An 18079-nucleotide genomic window follows, 5' to 3' on the forward strand; every position below is an offset into this window, starting at 1 on the left:
CTTGAGAAATCAGCCGTCAATCTGTATTTCTTTTAAATTTTTTTTTTTTAGTTGTTGATGGACCTTTTAATTAATTAATTATATGTGGTGCTGAGAATCAAACCCGCTGCCTTATGCTAGGCAAGTGCTCGAGCACTTGATTCCCAGCCCCAATCTGTATTTTCAAAGTTATCTGGATACTTAGAAATTTCTCTTATTTTTCAGTAATGTATCTGTTTGTATATGGGTATGTTGTTGATTTTTTAAAGCTTACTTTTGGGGGGTTTCTTGAACCTGGGATGCTTATATCTTTGCTCAGTTTTGGAAAATTCTTAACCATTGTTTCTTTAAATATTCCCTCTGCTATATTCTTCTCCTTCTGGGACTCTAATTACAAATGTGTTGGGCCTTTTTTATTGTGTCCAGTTGGTCTTTTGTTCTCTTTTTTGTTTTTATATCCTTTTGTCTCTTTATGATCTAGTCTGGATGTTTTCTGCCATAATTTATCTTTCTTTTCTACTGGCTAATCATCTCTTTGGCTGTATCTAATTTCCTTTTAAAACATCTTTTTGAGTTTTTTAATCTTTTTTTTCAGATCTAAAATTTCCATTTGCTTCTTTTTTACAAAATGGGAGTATCTGCTGAGATCTTCTTATCCTAGCTTTCTTGAGCCTATTAATCACAGTTTTCAGGCTGCATCTGTTTTCTCACACCTGGATTCCTGTCGGCCTCTTGCTTCACCCCCTTGGTTTTCAGTCATTTGCATCTGACCCTTTCATATGTCTGGTTATGTTTCATTGAATTCTCAGTGTTCTATTTTAAAAAGTCTAGAAATAATTTGAAGCTTGGGATGATGACTTCCTTCAAAGAAAACTTGTTTTCTCTAAGAACTGGGGATTGAACCCAGGGGCCTCACATATGCTAGGCAAGCGTTCTACCACCAAGCCCTCTCTCCAGTCCTTTTTATTTTTATTTTGATATGGGGTCTTGCTAAGTTGCCCAGGCTGGCCTTGAACTTGTTTGTGATCCTTCTACCTCAGCCTCCCAAGTTGCTGGGGTTACAGATGTAGCTACCATGCCCACAAAGACTCGGCAAAGTAGTCAGTCTTGGAAGGTTCTGGTCCGTGCACTTGATTTTATCAGGTCCTCCCTCCCCCAGGCCTCTGGCCTGGATGGTTTAAGCAGTAGGCAAAGGAATGGGTTTGGAGCTGGGGTGAAAGCGACTAGCCTGGAACATAAACAGCTTTCCCCTGTCTCAATGCTGCCCCCTGTAGCCCGTTATCTCTGGCTGTAGCTGCCCATCTCCAGTGCACATTTCCAGATACAGGCCTTCTGGCTCCCTGGGAATTTCTCGCTCTGTTGTTGTTGTTGTCATTGTTTTGTTTCTGCATGTAATGTTTCCCTTACTTCTGTAGTTTCTGCAGAAGTGATTTTGGGGAAGGAAGCCAGCAACTCAAACCATGCACAATCTTGGCAGGAATCAAACTCTTCTTCCAACATCTTGCTTTCGTTCCAAGATCTCTTGTGGCCCTGTCAATTTTAGAAATGTGAATGCAGAAATCCTTGTCCACAAGGACACAGAATAGAGGTCATTGGAGAGGGGCTGGGGATATATAACTCAGTGGTAGAATGTGTGCTCAGCATGCATGAGGCCCTGTCCCTAGGACCAAAAAAGAAAAAGGGTATTTTGAATGTTGGCTTACTTTCTTTCACTTATTCTAGTTTATAGAATAAGAATGAGTAAGACTTGAAAATGAACACACTTTCTACTGTATTCCTTAACAACCAGCATTTAAATGGTATTCTCATTGCCCACCACATGCCATGTCTTCTGTTTTATATTCCTTCTTGGTTATGTATTTTAATTAAAATTATTATTTAGCTGGACACAGTGGCACACATCTGTAATCCCAGTGGCTTGGGAGGCTGAGGCAGGAGGATCTTGAATTCAAAGCCAATCTCAGCAATTTAGTGAGGCACTAAGCAACTGAGTGAGACCTTGTCTCTAAATAAAATACAAAAAGGATTGGGGATGTGATTGGGGATTGGTGGCTCAGTGGTTAAGTGCCCCTGAGTTAAATCCCTGGTACCAAAATTATACATATTATTAACATATATATTATTTAACATTAATATGTATTTTTTAACATTCAATTTAACCAGAGAGAAACAAAATATATCATGTAATATATTTTCATACTTCCTATTTCAGAACTACCTTACTTTTAATCCAACAAATAATAAAGAATTGGTGAGCAATAGTAAAACACAGGCAATATATTATTCATGGGTAAGTAGAAATATTTTGATTTCTTTAAATATGGGTACAAGTTTATTCTTTGGATACAGACATTTTAGTAATATAATAATACTGTATTTAGGGAGCAATGACTATATATCAAAATGTTGATTTAATTATAGTCTTTGTTTTAGTCCCATTGGAAATTAGCATATCAAGTCAGAAACATAATTAAATTTCTTTAAGTAATAAAGCAAATGTTTATTTGAATATAGTTACAGGTCTAAAAGTGTATTTTGAGATCATGGACTTTATTTCCTTTCAGAAAGAAATTAGCAAACAGATCGGTAGTAGCATATATACCAACACAGGAAAAAAGAATGACATTAAAGAACAAAGTTAGGGCCTGGGGAGATAGCTCAGTTGATAGAGTGCTTACGGAGCACGAACACACCCTGGATTCAAACCCCAGCATCACTAAACAAACGGTGGGGCTGGGTGGGCTAGGGTTGTGGCTCAGCAGTAGAGCTCTTGCCTAGCAGGAGGTACTGGGTTTGATACCCAGCACCACATTAAAAAAAACTAAAACTAAATAAACAAAATAAAGGTTTTAAAAAAAATGGTGAGGCTGGGGATATGCCTCAGAGGCAGAGCCCTTGCCTACCTTGTTCAATTCCCAGCCCTACACAAAAAAAAAATTAAACGTAGAATTGCCATATCACTCAGCAATTCTAAGGTATATGCCTGAAAGAATTGATAACAGGCATTCATACAAATAGTGCTACACGAATACTCATTGGAGCAGCATCTCCACCATAATCAAAAGGTCAAAACAAGCCATATGTCCATCGACTGTCAATCAGCTGATGAATAGGTAAACAACGAGACAAATTCATACAATGGAATATTATCGAATGAAGTACTGGCACTTGCTATGATATGAACATCAAAAACATTTTTTCTAAATGAAAGAAGCCGAATACAGAAAGTCACACATTGTCTGATTCCATTTATGTGAAATGCAGGAATCGGCAAATCCATAGGGTGATTATAAGGGGCTTGGTGGGAGAGTTGGTTACAGGGTCTTTTTGGGGTGATGAAAATGTGATAGTGGGAAAAAAGAGAAAATATGATAGCGGTAGTTGCACAGCATTTTAAATATAATAAATACCACTGAATTATACACTTTAAAATAGTTAGCAGTTAATTTCATGTTAAGTGCATTTTGCCTCAATTTAAAAAATGCAAAACAAAAGCACATTGACTTGTTAATTGTCAGTAATATTCATTGCTTCAGCTGTTTATTTTAGTTTTAAAGGCTTATTAATGCAGAATTAAAATTCTTATTAACTACCATTTAAAGTCTCAGTCACTCTGGCATTTTCTGTGTATTCGCTTTTCTTTGAGAATGTTTTTAGAGGTTCCTTAAGATGGTAGGTTCTCTTAGCTGTAGAGATTGCAAATCTCTGACCCTGTTTAGATGTGTTTGTTTTGATTTTGCTATTATGTAGTTCCTATTTTGGAAATTAGGCCTTTTTTTTTTTTGGTAGTGATTATTTTTTTCCTTTGCTTATCAGTGTGAAGAGAAAAATATACTTGCTCACAGTGCCCCACTCTTAACAGAAAAAGTGAGTATGCCTCTTGCATTTTTATATACCAGATTCTGTGGAGAAGGATTGTGTATGTGCAAGCTCAGTTGTTTCAGATCATGTTTGAATGTCTTAATATTGAACCACTGAGAAATAATTGGAAAAATTTTACTTGGGTCCTTTGCCTTTATCAAATTGTCAGTTGAAAACAACAGAAATATTGTTAAAAGTAAAATGCCTTGGGCTGGGGATGTGGCTCAAGTGGTAACACGCTTGCCTGGCATGAGTGTGGCCTGGGTTCCATCCTCAGCACCACATACAAACAAAGTTGTTGTGTCCACCAAAAACTAAGAAAAATAAATAAATAAATATTAAAATTCTCTCTCTCTCTCTCTCTAAAAAAAAAAAGTAAAATGCCATATAAGAATATATCCAAAAAGCAATGGATTTTATAGTGTTTTTTGTGCATATTAACAAGAATTAATTAGCAGTCATGCCAGGGAGTAGCCGGACATGAGTAATCTCTTAGGAAGCTGCTCAGTTTCAGAATAATTTTTTAAAGAGTGTGTTCAGCTATTTAAGAAGGTAGGGAACCAGATGTGGAGAAAGTGTTTTTTCTCACCTTCTTACTTCAAGCCCCTACACCGGAGCTGGAACTGGGCTTCTGTCTACTACAGCATTTCCTCCCTTTGATGCCTACATAATCTGCCCTCAGGGAACACTTTATGGTGACTTTACTGCTCCTGTTCTTTCTTAGTATGATTTGTAAAAATTACTTTTAAAAAGGATATGCCAAAATAAAAAAATAAAGATGGAATGAATGGACGTAAGGAAAGATGATTCTGTGTGCAAACTTGTTTTCCAGAAATGAGAGTATAAAAAGTAGTCAGCTCTCATTAATCAAGGTAGCTATGTTCTATAAAGTCCCTTCAAGTACTGAATTAGTGAATAGTGACCCATCACTCCCAGGGGAAATACAGTAGGTTCCTGTGAGCCCCTGGTCACATCTTTAACACTCAGCATCATTTTATGCGTGTTTCTGCTTAAAGACACCATTAATATACAACACTGATTTATTAACAGGGGGCTCATGATGAATAGCACTAGAACTTCTCATGTCTGAATGAAGCTCATCTGACATGCATTTCCTCCACAGGGCACATCATAGCCTTCTTATACTCAGGACTCTAGATAGCACTTCAGCATTAAGTTTGAGGGCTGGTTTAAATACTGAAGTCACCAACAAAAAAACACCAAAAAATGTGTGCCACACAGCACTAAATGGAAAGAACATTTGTTTATAGTATGAGAACTGAAATAAGAAGGCAGAACCCTGGACTGGGGCTGTGGCTCAGTGGTACAGCACTTGCCTAGCATGTGTGAGGCACTGGGTTCAATTCTCAGCACCACATATAAATAAATAAATAAAGGTGATGGCAGAACCCTTCCTTGTTTGACTTTCAGCTGGGAAAGTATGTGTCATGTAAGTCAAGTTTTTTTTTTTTTTGCCATACTGCAAATACACACATATGCAAATGACTATGAAAGTACTATATTGATTTAGGGTTACAAATAAATTCTAGCAAGTAGATGAAATTTGCAAGTACAGAATCAGCAAATAATGAGCATTTACTGCAATTTGAAATGGTAAAAATGCCTTATGTTGAAACAGTGCTGCTCTTAGAAAGAACTTGGTGCTCTTGTTTGGCCAGTTTTTCTTTACTAATCCTCTTGTGTTGGGTCAGAGGACACAAGCCCACAATCTTCTTGGCATACTTAGAGAACTAGGCAGCAGACCTGCTTTTTCACATTGCTGAGTTTCATTTATTTCATGAACATTCACTAAAAAGGCTTTTATCACTGTTCTGTATTCTTTCTATACTTCATCTCTAAGACACTGCCTAAGAAAAACAGCCTAGTGCCTTATTTTGTAGTACAAATTTAATAAGGACTCTTATTTAGGGCATTTCTATATAAGTGTTTAAATAATTTTTACTGATGTGAAAATATCGCACGATCAAAGGAAACTGGGGTAATTATTTTATGATATGTTACAATCAGAGCATGCTTTTGCTCATGAAGGACGTCAATTTCTTTATCAGCCTCTGAAACCTCTGTAGAAGTTGGCCTGGTATAAACAGTGATTACCTACTCTTTCATTTGCTTTAAACAAGCAGTTTAATTGAATGCAGTACGCAACCCATCATTTGCTCTTAGTAAACTTTAGGAGGTTCAGGACTGTCAGGACCATGGCAGGAGCCACGGGAGAAGGTCTTTAGTGATTCTTTATGTTTTTTTCCCCTTTCTTTTTTTCCTCATTTTATTTCAGCACAGTATTATAAAAATGTTACATTTTTGACAAATGCTTTGTTTTGAATTTATTACCAATAATAACTCATACTCTGTCTTTTGAAACACAGACATTCAACAAGCTTGTGGGAAAATTTAGCCAGTCCGTCTTTCACTTGAATTTAACACAAATACTCTCGGCGACGATGGAAGGGAAGCTGGTCGTCTGGGATGTACACCGTCCCCCGGAGTCTTCCTCCACCCTCTTTAGCTTTCCCTACATCAAGCCCTGTAAACTGGTACATCTGCAGAGGGAGGGCATCACCGTGCTCACTACAGTTGATAAGTAATTAATCTAGTTAAAAAGTAGCTATAGATGATTGTAAAAATGCTTTAGAACTCTTTCTGTACACATGTTTAGTATATGCATAGAATATTTCTGGGGAGACTCATAATTAACTGAGAACATTGGTTGCCTCTGAGGAAAAGAAGTGAGAACAAGAACTAAGGGTGGGGGTGGAGTTACTTCTTTTTATAGTCCCATTTGTACTAATTGGATTTTTTAAGATCACAGGCCTTCGTTATGTTTTTTAAAAATCCCTTTGTGTTGGTGAAACAAAAAATAACTGAAGTTTTTTCTTTGGTGCTAATTACACTTGTTTTGCACCCCAAATTTTGCATACTTTACATTTAAAAAAAATAACTCAAAGAGCTATCTTGTTTCTATCTGATTGAAAAATGACATTTATGCATTGTGTGAAAATCAAATGCATCAGAACTTTATAGAATTCACTAACTTCATTTTGAGGGACTATGGAGGCTCACAGATTATCTAAACCTTGCTTAGAACAGAGTTCACATTCCAGCTGCAACCCTTCCTGGCTGGGTGATCTTGAGCAAGAAACTTAACCTTGCTAAACCTACATCTCTCCATCCACAGAGTGGGCACCACAGCACTGTCTCTCTGTGAGTTATTTTAAGAGGCTTTCATGAGACAAGTGTGTAGAACTCTGCACACTGCTTAGCCTAGAGGTGCCCCTAGGTAAGTGATAGCCATCATTAGTGTGCTAGAGAAGTTCCCAGAAGTGTGGAGGAAATACCCAATGACGAGGACCTACTTATATGGTTGGAGTCACAGTACCATCTGCTTTTAAAAGACCCATTAGCTTTCCTTTGCCTTCCCTCTGATACAGGGGAATAGTGAGGTCCTGGTGTGGTTTCACAAAGAGAGGTGCAAATTGTCATCTTCACCCAGCAGTGCATAAAACATAGGAGATCTGTGATTGATGACATAGTCAACTCAATTATTTGGGGCTTAGGGCCCAAAGAAGACCATACCTAGGTTCCTCTCTTTCCGTATTAGAACCAGCCAGGACCTGGGAGCTCTTGAAGGAAAACACTTGGCCAGTTTTGCTGCTTCTGTCCAGCAGAGGGCAGTGAAATAAGTTCTAGCCCATTACTCTGCCCACCTGCCTTGCTTGTTAACAAGAAACCTCCTTTAATCACTGTGTATAATATATGAGATAATTTACTCCCCTTCTCCATCACAATAATTGTGTCACAGTAAAAAAAAAAAAAAGCTCATTTGGGGTGGATCCAAGGACTGGAAATAAAAGCCATTTTGTCATGCAACACTGCCTTTGACTGTGATGACTGGACAGGGGTTTATGATCACTTTTACAACAGTGCCCTCCTTGGAAGCAGCTAGTATCCCATTGCCAGCCTGTGTGGTTTTTGGAGGGCTGGTTGATTGGCTTGGTTGTCATCTATAATGGTATAGCAAATGTAAATCACTGTCCCTCTATGCATATGGTTGATGTTGGAGATCAGGAAAGGGTGCATGAACTTTACTTCAGATACACCTGGATTCTCTGTGTGGTCTAGTCAGACAGTTGCAGGGCATATGTATGTCCCTTGGGATATTTGGGATATACTTACTCAGAAGATTATTCATCAGCATGAAGTGGTGTGTAACTGTATCTAGCTACTAAGGAGGCTAAGGTAGCAGGATTGCCTAGGCAGCTTAGTGAGACCCTTTCTCAAAATTAAATTTAAAATGAGCTGGGGGTATAATTCAGTGGTAGAGCACTTGCTTAGCATGTGCAAGACCCTGGGTTTGATTCCCAATATTGGGGGAAAATAGTCCAGTACGATGGCACATGCCTGTAATCCCACTGACTCCAGAGGCTGGGGCAGGAGGAGCACAACTTCAAGGCCAGCCTCAGCAACTTAGTGAGTTCTAAGCAACTTAGCAAAACCTTTTTTCAAAATAAAAAGGGCTGGGAATATAGCTCATTGGTAAAGTGTCCCTGGGTTCAATCCCTAGTTTCCTACCTACCACCAAAAAATTCATTGCTTATCTTAGATTCCGATTTATCTGGGCATCCTGTGTTGTTGTTGTTTGCTAAATCCAATAATCCTAGGTCTTGAGCAAATTTTTCAATTTTTCCGAGCTTAATTTCTTAGTTGTAAAGTGGGGCAACCTCATACTTTTCCTAGATACAAATCAGACAAGATTCAATGAAGTTTTTCTTATCATGCCCAGAGCCCAGAATGCAACATAGTCAGGTGTTCAATAGATGATACTTGCTATTACTGCTATTAACAAACCCATGTTATTCTCTATTTCAGCTACCTTGTCACAGGTGACATTAGGGGTAACATTAAGTTCTACGACAGCACCCTGTCAATTGTTAACTGGTACAGTCACTTCAAACTGAGTCCCATAAGGAGTCTATCCTTTTCAAATATCCCAGCAAATCCTCCTACTGAGGAATCAAACTTCCTTCCGGACTGTACTTTAAAAGGTGACTTTTTCATTGTCAGGTAAGTTGTTGATAAATCTAGTCAACTGGAATGTCAAAAAAAAGTCTGGTGTCATCTTTTGTTTCCAAGCAGTGGAACATTTCTCTTGTTCCTGGATGTGAAATGGAGAGGCCTAGCCTTTCTCCTCAGCCCTTTACCTGCTTACAGATGGTCTCCTTTGCTGATTGCGAAGGATCATTGGATCATTTTTTTTAATATAAGGAATCTTGAGTAACTAGAAGTTGGAAAGTCCTTATGCTGTGCTCTCTCTCACCTCGGTTGAGCCTTGAGTCCTTGGCCACAGTTGCTCTCTTGCTCTGAGCTGAGCTTGTCCCAGCCACTGTGGTTAAAGGCGCTAGATAATTAATAGCCATAACATTTCAAGACCGAATTATCTGTGAGTCTGCTTAATTACCCTTGCAGTCTTTACAGGCACATCTGTATGTGTGCACCCAGCTCCATATTTGCATACACAAATGAATATTTGCATGTGCAGATTAGCTAATTGTACAACTGACTGTCCATCTGCATACTTAATGACTCAATTTACATGTAGAAAAGTGGGCTTTTTTCACTTGCAAATGGAGGCTGTTGGGTATTGGTGGTATATTTTTGGAGATGTTGGGTTAATAATGTCACTAAATTACAGATGACAGAGGCGTTTCGTGTGCAATTAGAGAGAGAATGGCTGGCGTGCCCCGTTCCCTGCAAACACTGATACTGTTTGGTCTCTCCTTGGCAAACAGGAATTTTATCATTGGAACATCTGATGCCTCGGTGTACCACTTAACAACAGATGGCACCAAACTTGAGAAGTTATTCATAGAGCCCAAAGATGCCATTTATGCCATCTCCTGCCACCCATACCAACCTCTAATCGCCATTGGGAGTGTCTGTGGGATAATTAAAGTGTGGGATTATGAAAAGAAGAAGTATCTTTTCAGCAGGGTCTTTGAGAAAGGGCTCGGAATCCAGAGTCTGACCTACAACCCTGAAGGTATGTTCACCTCTCCAATCCAACTTGGGTTCCAAGTCCAAAACACGCCACAGGGGCTATGCCCTTAGCTGCCAGGGCTCCAAGCAGTTGCCCCCGATAGAGGAGACGCCTTCTCTCTGAGAATGCTGTGGCACTCTGGACTTCCTGCTCTCTGAGAGCTCATGCCAAGTGTCCACCTTTTCAGTTTATTTCTCTTATAGAGACTTTGTCAGTTTGTGCTGGTTGCTGTCTGCTCTGCACCTAGGACCAAGCCTGGCTCAGACTCCCTATTTCTCAAATGGAATAAAGTCCTTTTTTTCCATCAGGGTTCTCTGGCTTGTCATTTCAGGAGCTCTGCTTGGAGCTGGCTTCACAGAGGGGACAGTTTATATTCTTGACGCAATGTCCTTAGTAAATGAAACCCCACAGGCTTTCAAGTATTCCAGGACCAGTGTGACTCACGTCAGCTTCTCTCATGACTCCCAGTATATGGCGACTGCTGTAAGTATCTTCACTGACTTCTGGCGCGTGGCTTAGCACCCTTACTGAAGATCAAAAGAGAGCCCATCGGGGAAAGTGGGGGTGACGGCACATGCTAATGTTGCAATGATGGATGCACAACTCTGTGGCTGTGCTAAAAACCACTGGACCTTGCACATTAAATGGGTGAGCTGTGTGGTATGTAAATTATATCTCAATAAAGCTGTTTCCAGCAAGGGGTGGGGGAGGTAGAAGGCCTTTTGCCTGTGCACAAGATTAGGTCTCAGAACTTCCAGACGTGGCTTCTTCTGTGATGGCACCTGTTCTTTTAATCTTTGCCTCTCATTGTTGACAAGACGAAATCTCCTTGATTTCAGAGCAGCATCCTCTACCCAGCATTTTGTATTCTGTTCCTTCCTCTATTCTTAGGGCTCATGGTCTCAGGAAGGATGTTCTAGACCTTTGACCTCTCCCTCCTGCCTGTACCACTGGTCTGCTTTTCTGGGGGAAGCAGCACCTTCCCTGTCCCCCCAGCCTCTGAGCGCCTCCACTGCTGCACAAGCCGCCTCTCCTCTGGGGTGCACGTGGCTCTCGCCAGGGCAAAGGCATCGGGGCACACAGCTCAGGAATCTGTGTCCCTCCAGACCGCGCTCTCCCACCACAGCCTCTGCCGTACCTTTTCTATTTTCTGCAGCTGAACAAAGAGAAGGGAGGGCAAAAATAAAGGGTCAGGCTCTTGGTTTTTCCATGGAGAATGGGGGGGGGGACTTGGAAAGAAGAGTAAGACTCCAGTGTCAGATGAACTCTTTTTCTCCCATCCACCTTTGTAATTTTCTCATATATTATAATTACTTGTAACTGTGATTTTCTCATCTATTAAATTATTTTACTGTGTGTTCTGACAGAGTAAGATTTTTTTGGATAAGATAGAATTCTGAGGTTTTTTTGTTTTTGTTTTTGTTTTTGTACCAGGGAATGAACCCAGGGGTACTTAACCACTAAGCCACATCCCCATCTGTTTTTATATTTTATTTAGAGACAGGGTCTTGCTAAGTTGCGTAGAGCATGGTAAGTTTCCAAGGCTGGCTTTGAACTTGAGATCCTCCTGCCTCAGCCTTCCAAACCTCTGGGATTACAGACGTGTGGCACTTTGCCTGGGTGGATAAGATATTCTAAAAGCAAAATTGTTGTGAAGAGCATAAATATGATTCTTAAGTCATAAAATGAAAAAAAAAATGACTTCTGCTCCTGTGCTTGTATCCAGGATGTAAATTTCACTGTGGCTGTGTACATGGTAGTAGTTAAAAGTGGACAAAGGGTCTGGGAATATTTAGCAAGACTCCGCTCTCACCGCAAAAGCATCCAAAGCCTCCTATTTGGGGTTCACCTGGACAGCAACGAGCCTAGGCTGCTGAGCCTGGGTTCAGACAGACTCTTGGTAAGCTGTTTAGTTTTGTTTTCCTGGTCTCCAGGACTGTGTCTCATTCTCGTTACAACATCCCTGGCATCTTGCATAGAACAGGCCCGCAATGTGTGTTTGTTGGAGACAAGGAGTACCCAGCACAGTGTTAGACCCTCCCCGAGTCAGCATTTTGCCTTAACACAACTGTGACACTGTATTGGGATTCGGGGCCTGAAGGGGGTGCTCCTGGGAAGGGGCAAGTGGGAAGGCAAGGGAATAGGGTATCCCCCACAGCATGGAAGACTCAGACTGGGGATGCAGCTCCATGGATGGTAAAGCACTTACTTAGCATGTATGACACCCGGGTTGAACCCTCCAAGCTCCTAGAGGACAGGAGATAAAAAGAGAGACAGTGCAAGCACAATATTACGGGATGAAGTCAAAAGGATTCCAAAGCATTCAGTGTATCCATCTGTGGTTTCTTCCTCCCTCCTTTCATCTTCTCTCCCTACTGCCCCTCTGCCTTCCTTTTCTGCTTTTCTTTATTCTATCCATTGATCTTGGAGTACCCACTGAAACATATCTATGGGAAAATGCAGCAGGTTACTAATTTGTGATCATTAAATGCTGAGATTTAGATGTGAATTAGTTCCTGCTCTTGAAGAGTTTGCAAGATAACATTAAGGGTGCAGAACAACATAACTGTAAGAGTTCAAGTTGGGGTCAGTTGGACCTGAATTTGAAATTTTCCTCTACCATTTCTTAACTGCGTGGCCTTGGGCAAGCTGCTGTGAACATATATTTGACCCTCTGTGAAATGGACACAGCTATTACTCTGAAGGGAGTTGGAATTAAACTACCCAGGGCCTTACTTATACTAGGCAAGGGCTCCACCACCAAGTCACATCCCCAGCCCAAATAGTTGGACTTGTTTCTCAGGGGAGTACTCAGTATGGTAACTCCTTCCTTTCGAGGTCTAGGTGAGTCTGAGGGAGCCAACACTGTCTCCCTGTGGGCTGAGGATTAGAAAGGCCAGCACCCAGAACTTGAGGCTCCTCGAATGAGTTCTTCATCCAGCTCAGTCCTAACATTTGTCCTCCTGGGTTCTTCTGCAGATAGAGTATAATCTCATCAAGAGCTACAAAGACAACCTGGAAGTCTTGGACATACATCGAACTGACCAGGGCAACTACCCAACCTGTATGGTCTGGTACCCGCCACTGGTCAAGGAGCAATTCTTGCTTATTTGCAACAGTGGCTACAAAATGAAACTTTTTAATTCGACCACCAAAATGTGCAGGTGAGTGCAAGGTTCGCCTGGATCAGCTCCTCCGCCCCCAGTCTGTTTCAGGTCTCCGCCCAAGGGCCCGGGACACTTTGGCTACTATAATCATCCTCCTCACTTTGCAGAGGAAACTCAGGCACAGAAACACAAGTAGTTCTCACCCAAGGTCACACAGCCCAGCAGCCGGGTACAGCTTGGAGGTAGGATGCCCAGAGCTCAATGCTCATGAATCAATGAATGAGACAGAGCCTGGGGCCCAGGAAAGGTTGCTGATGCTCTCCAGTGCCTGGCTCTTCTACGTGAAGAAAGCCATATTTTCACCAGACTACTCCCAAGTTTTAAAAAAAAACTGGCTCTCAAAGGTGGCATCCTTTGTCCCCTGTCTGCATGAGCCAGCCGCTGTTCCAGGTGCTGAAGGGGGGAGGAGTAAAAGCAAAACAGCAGACTGTGGCTGGGGCTCAGTGGTAGTGCGCTCACTTGGCACCCATGAGGCACTGGGTTCGATCCTCGGCACCACATAAAAATAAAATAAAGGTATTGTGTCCACCTACAACTAAAGAAATGCATATTAAAAAAAAAAAGCATTTCTCCATAGTGGGGCTTACACTTGCAATAAATGCAGAAATTGACCAGGTGGTAAGGGAGCAGGTGCCAGGCCAGGGAGCGGTGGCATGCAAAATGACCCCAAGAGTGGGGTCCTGGGAAAGAGGAGCTGCTGTTTTCAAAGGGTAGCAGGGGATACCGCAGAGTAGGTGACATTAGAAAGAGACTTGAAGGAGGTGAAAGGGCAAGCTAGGGCATTGGAGGAAAAGACCTCCAGACAGGATCTGCACATGAAGATAACTGAAGATAGAAAGCATTTGGTTTTGAGAAATGCCAGGAAGTCTTGGTTGGAGTGGAGTGGGCAGGGGAGAGTATGGGAGAGCTCAGCCTGGGCGGGGCACCTGACACCTGGCCTCTGTCCAGGCTCTGGACTCTGGGGTACAGAGGGCAAAGGTAGAGCAAGGTCAGGAGGCTATTGTAAGAGATGATGGTGGCCCCAAGAGGTGACAGGGAAGGAGTTAGGTTCTGGGTACATCGTGCAGGCAACGCTAACAGGGTTTGCTGGTCGTCATTCTGCGTGCCACTTCTCAGTGGCACCTGCTCTCTCACCGTGTGGTCATTTACTGCATTTACTCTAAGTGAGAGGAGTGTGTCAGGCCCCCAGGGTTCTGGCCTGAGCAGCCAGAGCAGCAGGACTGATCTCAAATCAGATGAGGAAGGACAGGTCTGAGACAGTCAGGACTGGAAGTTTAGACCAGGTAAGTTTGAGATTCTACTCATCATCCACGTAGGAATACCCGGCTTAGGTGCTTGACTCCAGAGGTCATGAAGTAAGCTGGGCTGGAGGTCAAGAGGAAAGAAGGGTTTAAAGCCACAGACAGGAGATGTCGAGGGAAGAGTAGATGAAGGTTGAAGGCCAAGCCTAGGGTATGCACAGCTGGTATCTGAGTGCAGCACCTTCCCTGCAGAAGTGGTCCTGCAGCCGGAGGTGGCCGCAGGATGTGCTGGACCTGCAGACCTTGGGCTTGCTCCTCCCTATGGGCATGGATGCATGTCAGCTCTGTCCAGGCCTGCACTCATCATCCATTTCATCCTCAAAATCCTGCGTCCTGCTGAGGTTCAGGTCTTCCCAGTGACGCAGCTGGGCAGGGCAGGCAAGACTTGATCTTCAAACCTCGCTCTGACTCTGACCTCTACTACAGACTGCACAGACCTGTGCAGCCTGGCTTTGGGTCCTGCCTGGACAGACCTGGAGGGGATTTTCTGCCTCTCAGGTTTAGCTAGAAAGAGGCAGAGCCAAGCAAAATTGGGAGCGACAGCATTTCCTGGGAGCAGGTAGGTGGAGAGCTCGCAGCAGCAACTGTGTTAGAGGACAACCACTGTTGTGACGAATGTCTCAGATGAGATAGGGCCTGCAAGCCCCAGTCACTGAGGTCTTTTTTTCTTCCTTAAAAGTTTTTTTTTCCCTAGAAAGCATAAGGAAAAATAAGAAATTCCACATTATATGGTAGGAAGAGAAATCCAGCACAATTTAGGGGGAAAAAAACTATTAAAACACTTGAAGAATGTATAAAGAAGAGTTTTAGGAAGATTTTAGAATCTCTGTGCATCATCTCTAATGGATGCACATTTCTAGGGCAAAGAATATCCTACAGATTCTCTGCATTTGCAGGGCAGGAGAGTTAGGGATGGCATGCCTCGGGCTTGAAATTCCTGCTAACAGCTATCAACAAGAGAGACTTCGAGCCACACATTTAGGAGTTTTGCTTATTGGAGATCAATCTGAAATTAGCATAAGTCATCTTTTTTTAAAAAAAATATTTTAGTTGTAGATGGACACAATATCTTCATTCGTTTATTTCTTATGTGGTGCTGAGGATCGAACCCAGGGCCTCATACTTGCAAAGCAAGCGCTCTGCCACTGAGCTACAGCCCCAGCCTCGCATGAGTCATCTTTTAAGAAGATAATTTATAAAGATAAAATTCACATAACGGGAGAAGATAATTTATAAAGATAAAATTCACATAACGGGAATCTCAGCATTTAAAAATGAACAATGCAGTGGAGTCCCACACAGCTACAGTACTGTGCAGCCGCCACCTCTTGTTCCGAACATCTGCGTCCTTCCGAAATAAAACCCCTTTCAGGAGACATCTTCCATTTGTAGGAGAAGTAAAGCCTCATAACCCCAGCTTAATGGGAAAGGAGTTGCTTTTTCATGATAAATCCAAAAAAATTTTAAAACACATTTTAAAAATACTTGAAAGAACATGAAAAGGCAGTTCACAGAAAAAGGCCAATAAACATGAGCAGATGCTCAGCAGTCTATCAAAGATGCAAATGAAAACAAGATATCATTTTTTACAAATCATATTAGCAAAGATAAAAATGATCGATAGTGCCAAGTGCTGGCAAGGGTATGGGAGTCGGACGCTCTCTCCCGCTACGGTGGGGGTGCAAATTGGTGCAACCTTTTGGGAAAGCAATTTGTCACCCTCTATTAAATTTTATCATATCTTCTGAATTCTAGGAATGGAGCCCACAGACGTACTCACACAGTTATGCCAAGACATAAGTAAAAGGATCTCTTGTTTGAAAATATGTTTTAAAATGGAAACAATCCAAATGTCCATTAATAGGGAGTTAGTTAAACGATGGCTTGTCAGTACACTGGAACACGGTGCCGCTTTTAGAAAAGGAAAAAAAGAAAGTAAGATAGTCCTCTATGTGGTAACAAGGAAATATCTTTAAGATATAAAATTAGATAGAGCAACTTGCCAAATAAGCATAAACAGTATATTTCTAACTTCATATGAGATCATAATTACAAAAGAAATTCTCAAATCATGTACATCTATTTCCCAGGCTTATCTTGGGACAGGGTGCAGCAATGTGGTGTTATAGGTTTATGTGTCTAAATGTTTGAAAATTTTCACAATTAGTGTATAATACTTTTTTGGCTAGAAGAAAAAGATAATTAATTTATAAGATTGTTCGATAGGCTTAATAATACAGTTATGTGGTGGCAGTTAGGTGGCTGTGTGCCAGAAACCATTCTGAGGGCTTCATACATATTGAGTAATTTGACGTCCAGTATAGCCAGCGTAGGGGCCAGTGCTGTCCTTATCCCTATCTTACTAATAAGGAACTGGAAGCACAGATAGCATCTAACCTTTTCTTTTCTTTTTTTTTTTAAGAGAGAGTGAGAGAGGAGAAGGAGAGAGAATTTTTAATATTTATTTTTCAGTTCTTGGCGGACACAACATCTTTGTTGGTATGTGGTGCTGAGGATTGAACCCGGGTCGCACGCATACCAGGCGAGCATGCTACCGCTTGAGCCACATCCCCAGCCCCACCTTTTCTTTACTTTAAAATTTATTATTAATAATGATGATCCATGAAATCATCCTAATTCTGTTAGAAGCCCTCAGGGCTCACTGGGTACAAATAAGGGGTCCTGAGCTTATATGCTGCTGGCCACAGGGAACATCTAGCCCTCACCTGGAGTGAGCCCTAGTTATAAAACAGTCTGAATTAGAGGAATCTAAGCCAGATGCAGCCACACACACCTGAAGTACCTGCTTCTTAGGAGGCTGAAGAGGAGGATTGCTGACGCCCAGGAGTTTAAGGCAACATAGAAAGACACTATCTCAAAAAAGAAAAATGAAAAGTTGAATTAGAGAAGTGACACCAACACCGTTGCAGTTTGATGCCTGAGCACAGATGGGCTTTGGAAATCTGTGTGTAGCATGCACCTGAGTAAATCAGACACATGGAACAAAGCGTAGATGTCATCCTCATCTTGGGGCCTCACGCTGGGACTGGGGTGCTCTCAGTGTCCTGCCAATGAGCATCCTTTCCTTGCAGCTTCTTTCTTGTCTCTTGTTCACATGTGCTTTAAGTTGGCGGCGAGACTCCCGCAAGCACTCTTCACAGCCCAGCTCCCCAGAGCGTTTGCTGTTTGGAGTTGTTGCCTCTTATTTACAGCAGCTGTTCTCAGGGACTGGGAAGGGCTCTTACATCCCAGCTGAGCTGAGTGACAAGACAGAAATTCAGAATCAAAAAATGCATAAGATCATCATGACCACAGAGTCCCAACCAAAGCCTGTGTTTAGATTTGTGGAATTTAAAAATCCATTCCTTTTTTTTCCCATCCAGAAAGACGCTTCTTGGGCCAACTTATGGATCTCCTATCAAGCAGACGCAGGTCCTCCCTGTGAAAACCACCCTGGATCTACAGAGGCGCTACCTGGTGTTCATTAACAAAGACAAGGTAGCAGCCCTCTGCTCTCTACCTCTACTCTTTACCTCTCACCTGTGGGCAGCAGTCAGTCCCAAGGACTGACAGACTCAAGGATACCTGGTCTGCTGGCCGCATGTAACCACTTCCGTCCAGGGTGATATGATACTAAAAATTGCTAGATTAGTAAAAAGGATTCTGGGCAATATCCGAGGGTAGACCTGCCGTATTTTCTGTATCTCCAGTGAAGA

At 41.9% G+C, this 18079-nt stretch overlaps 1 protein-coding gene across 5 annotated transcripts in view; it reads left to right on the forward strand.

Annotated features, from left to right (window-relative positions):
• Nucleotides 1-18079, forward strand: part of Cfap251 (cilia and flagella associated protein 251) — an 83034-nt gene that overhangs the window by 25386 nt on the left and 39569 nt on the right. For all 5 annotated transcript variants that reach the window (XR_013434842.1, XM_078039243.1, XM_078039245.1 and 2 more), the window contains 9 exons: nt 2192-2269; nt 3796-3846; nt 6228-6442; nt 8728-8922; nt 9648-9898; nt 10227-10378; nt 11622-11795; nt 12875-13059; nt 17747-17861. Coding sequence is in view for 4 of the 5 variants with exons in the window: in XM_078039243.1 (XP_077895369.1) it covers nt 2192-2269; nt 3796-3846; nt 6228-6442; nt 8728-8922; nt 9648-9898; nt 10227-10378; nt 11622-11795; nt 12875-13059; nt 17747-17861 (1416 nt within the window). In the remaining variant the exon portion in view is untranslated. The remainder of the gene's footprint in view (nt 1-2191; nt 2270-3795; nt 3847-6227; nt 6443-8727; nt 8923-9647; nt 9899-10226; nt 10379-11621; nt 11796-12874; nt 13060-17746; nt 17862-18079) is intronic.

This window comes from Ictidomys tridecemlineatus, chromosome 2, assembly GCF_052094955.1.
Source record: "Ictidomys tridecemlineatus isolate mIctTri1 chromosome 2, mIctTri1.hap1, whole genome shotgun sequence".
Lineage (NCBI taxonomy): Eukaryota > Metazoa > Chordata > Mammalia > Rodentia > Sciuridae > Ictidomys > Ictidomys tridecemlineatus.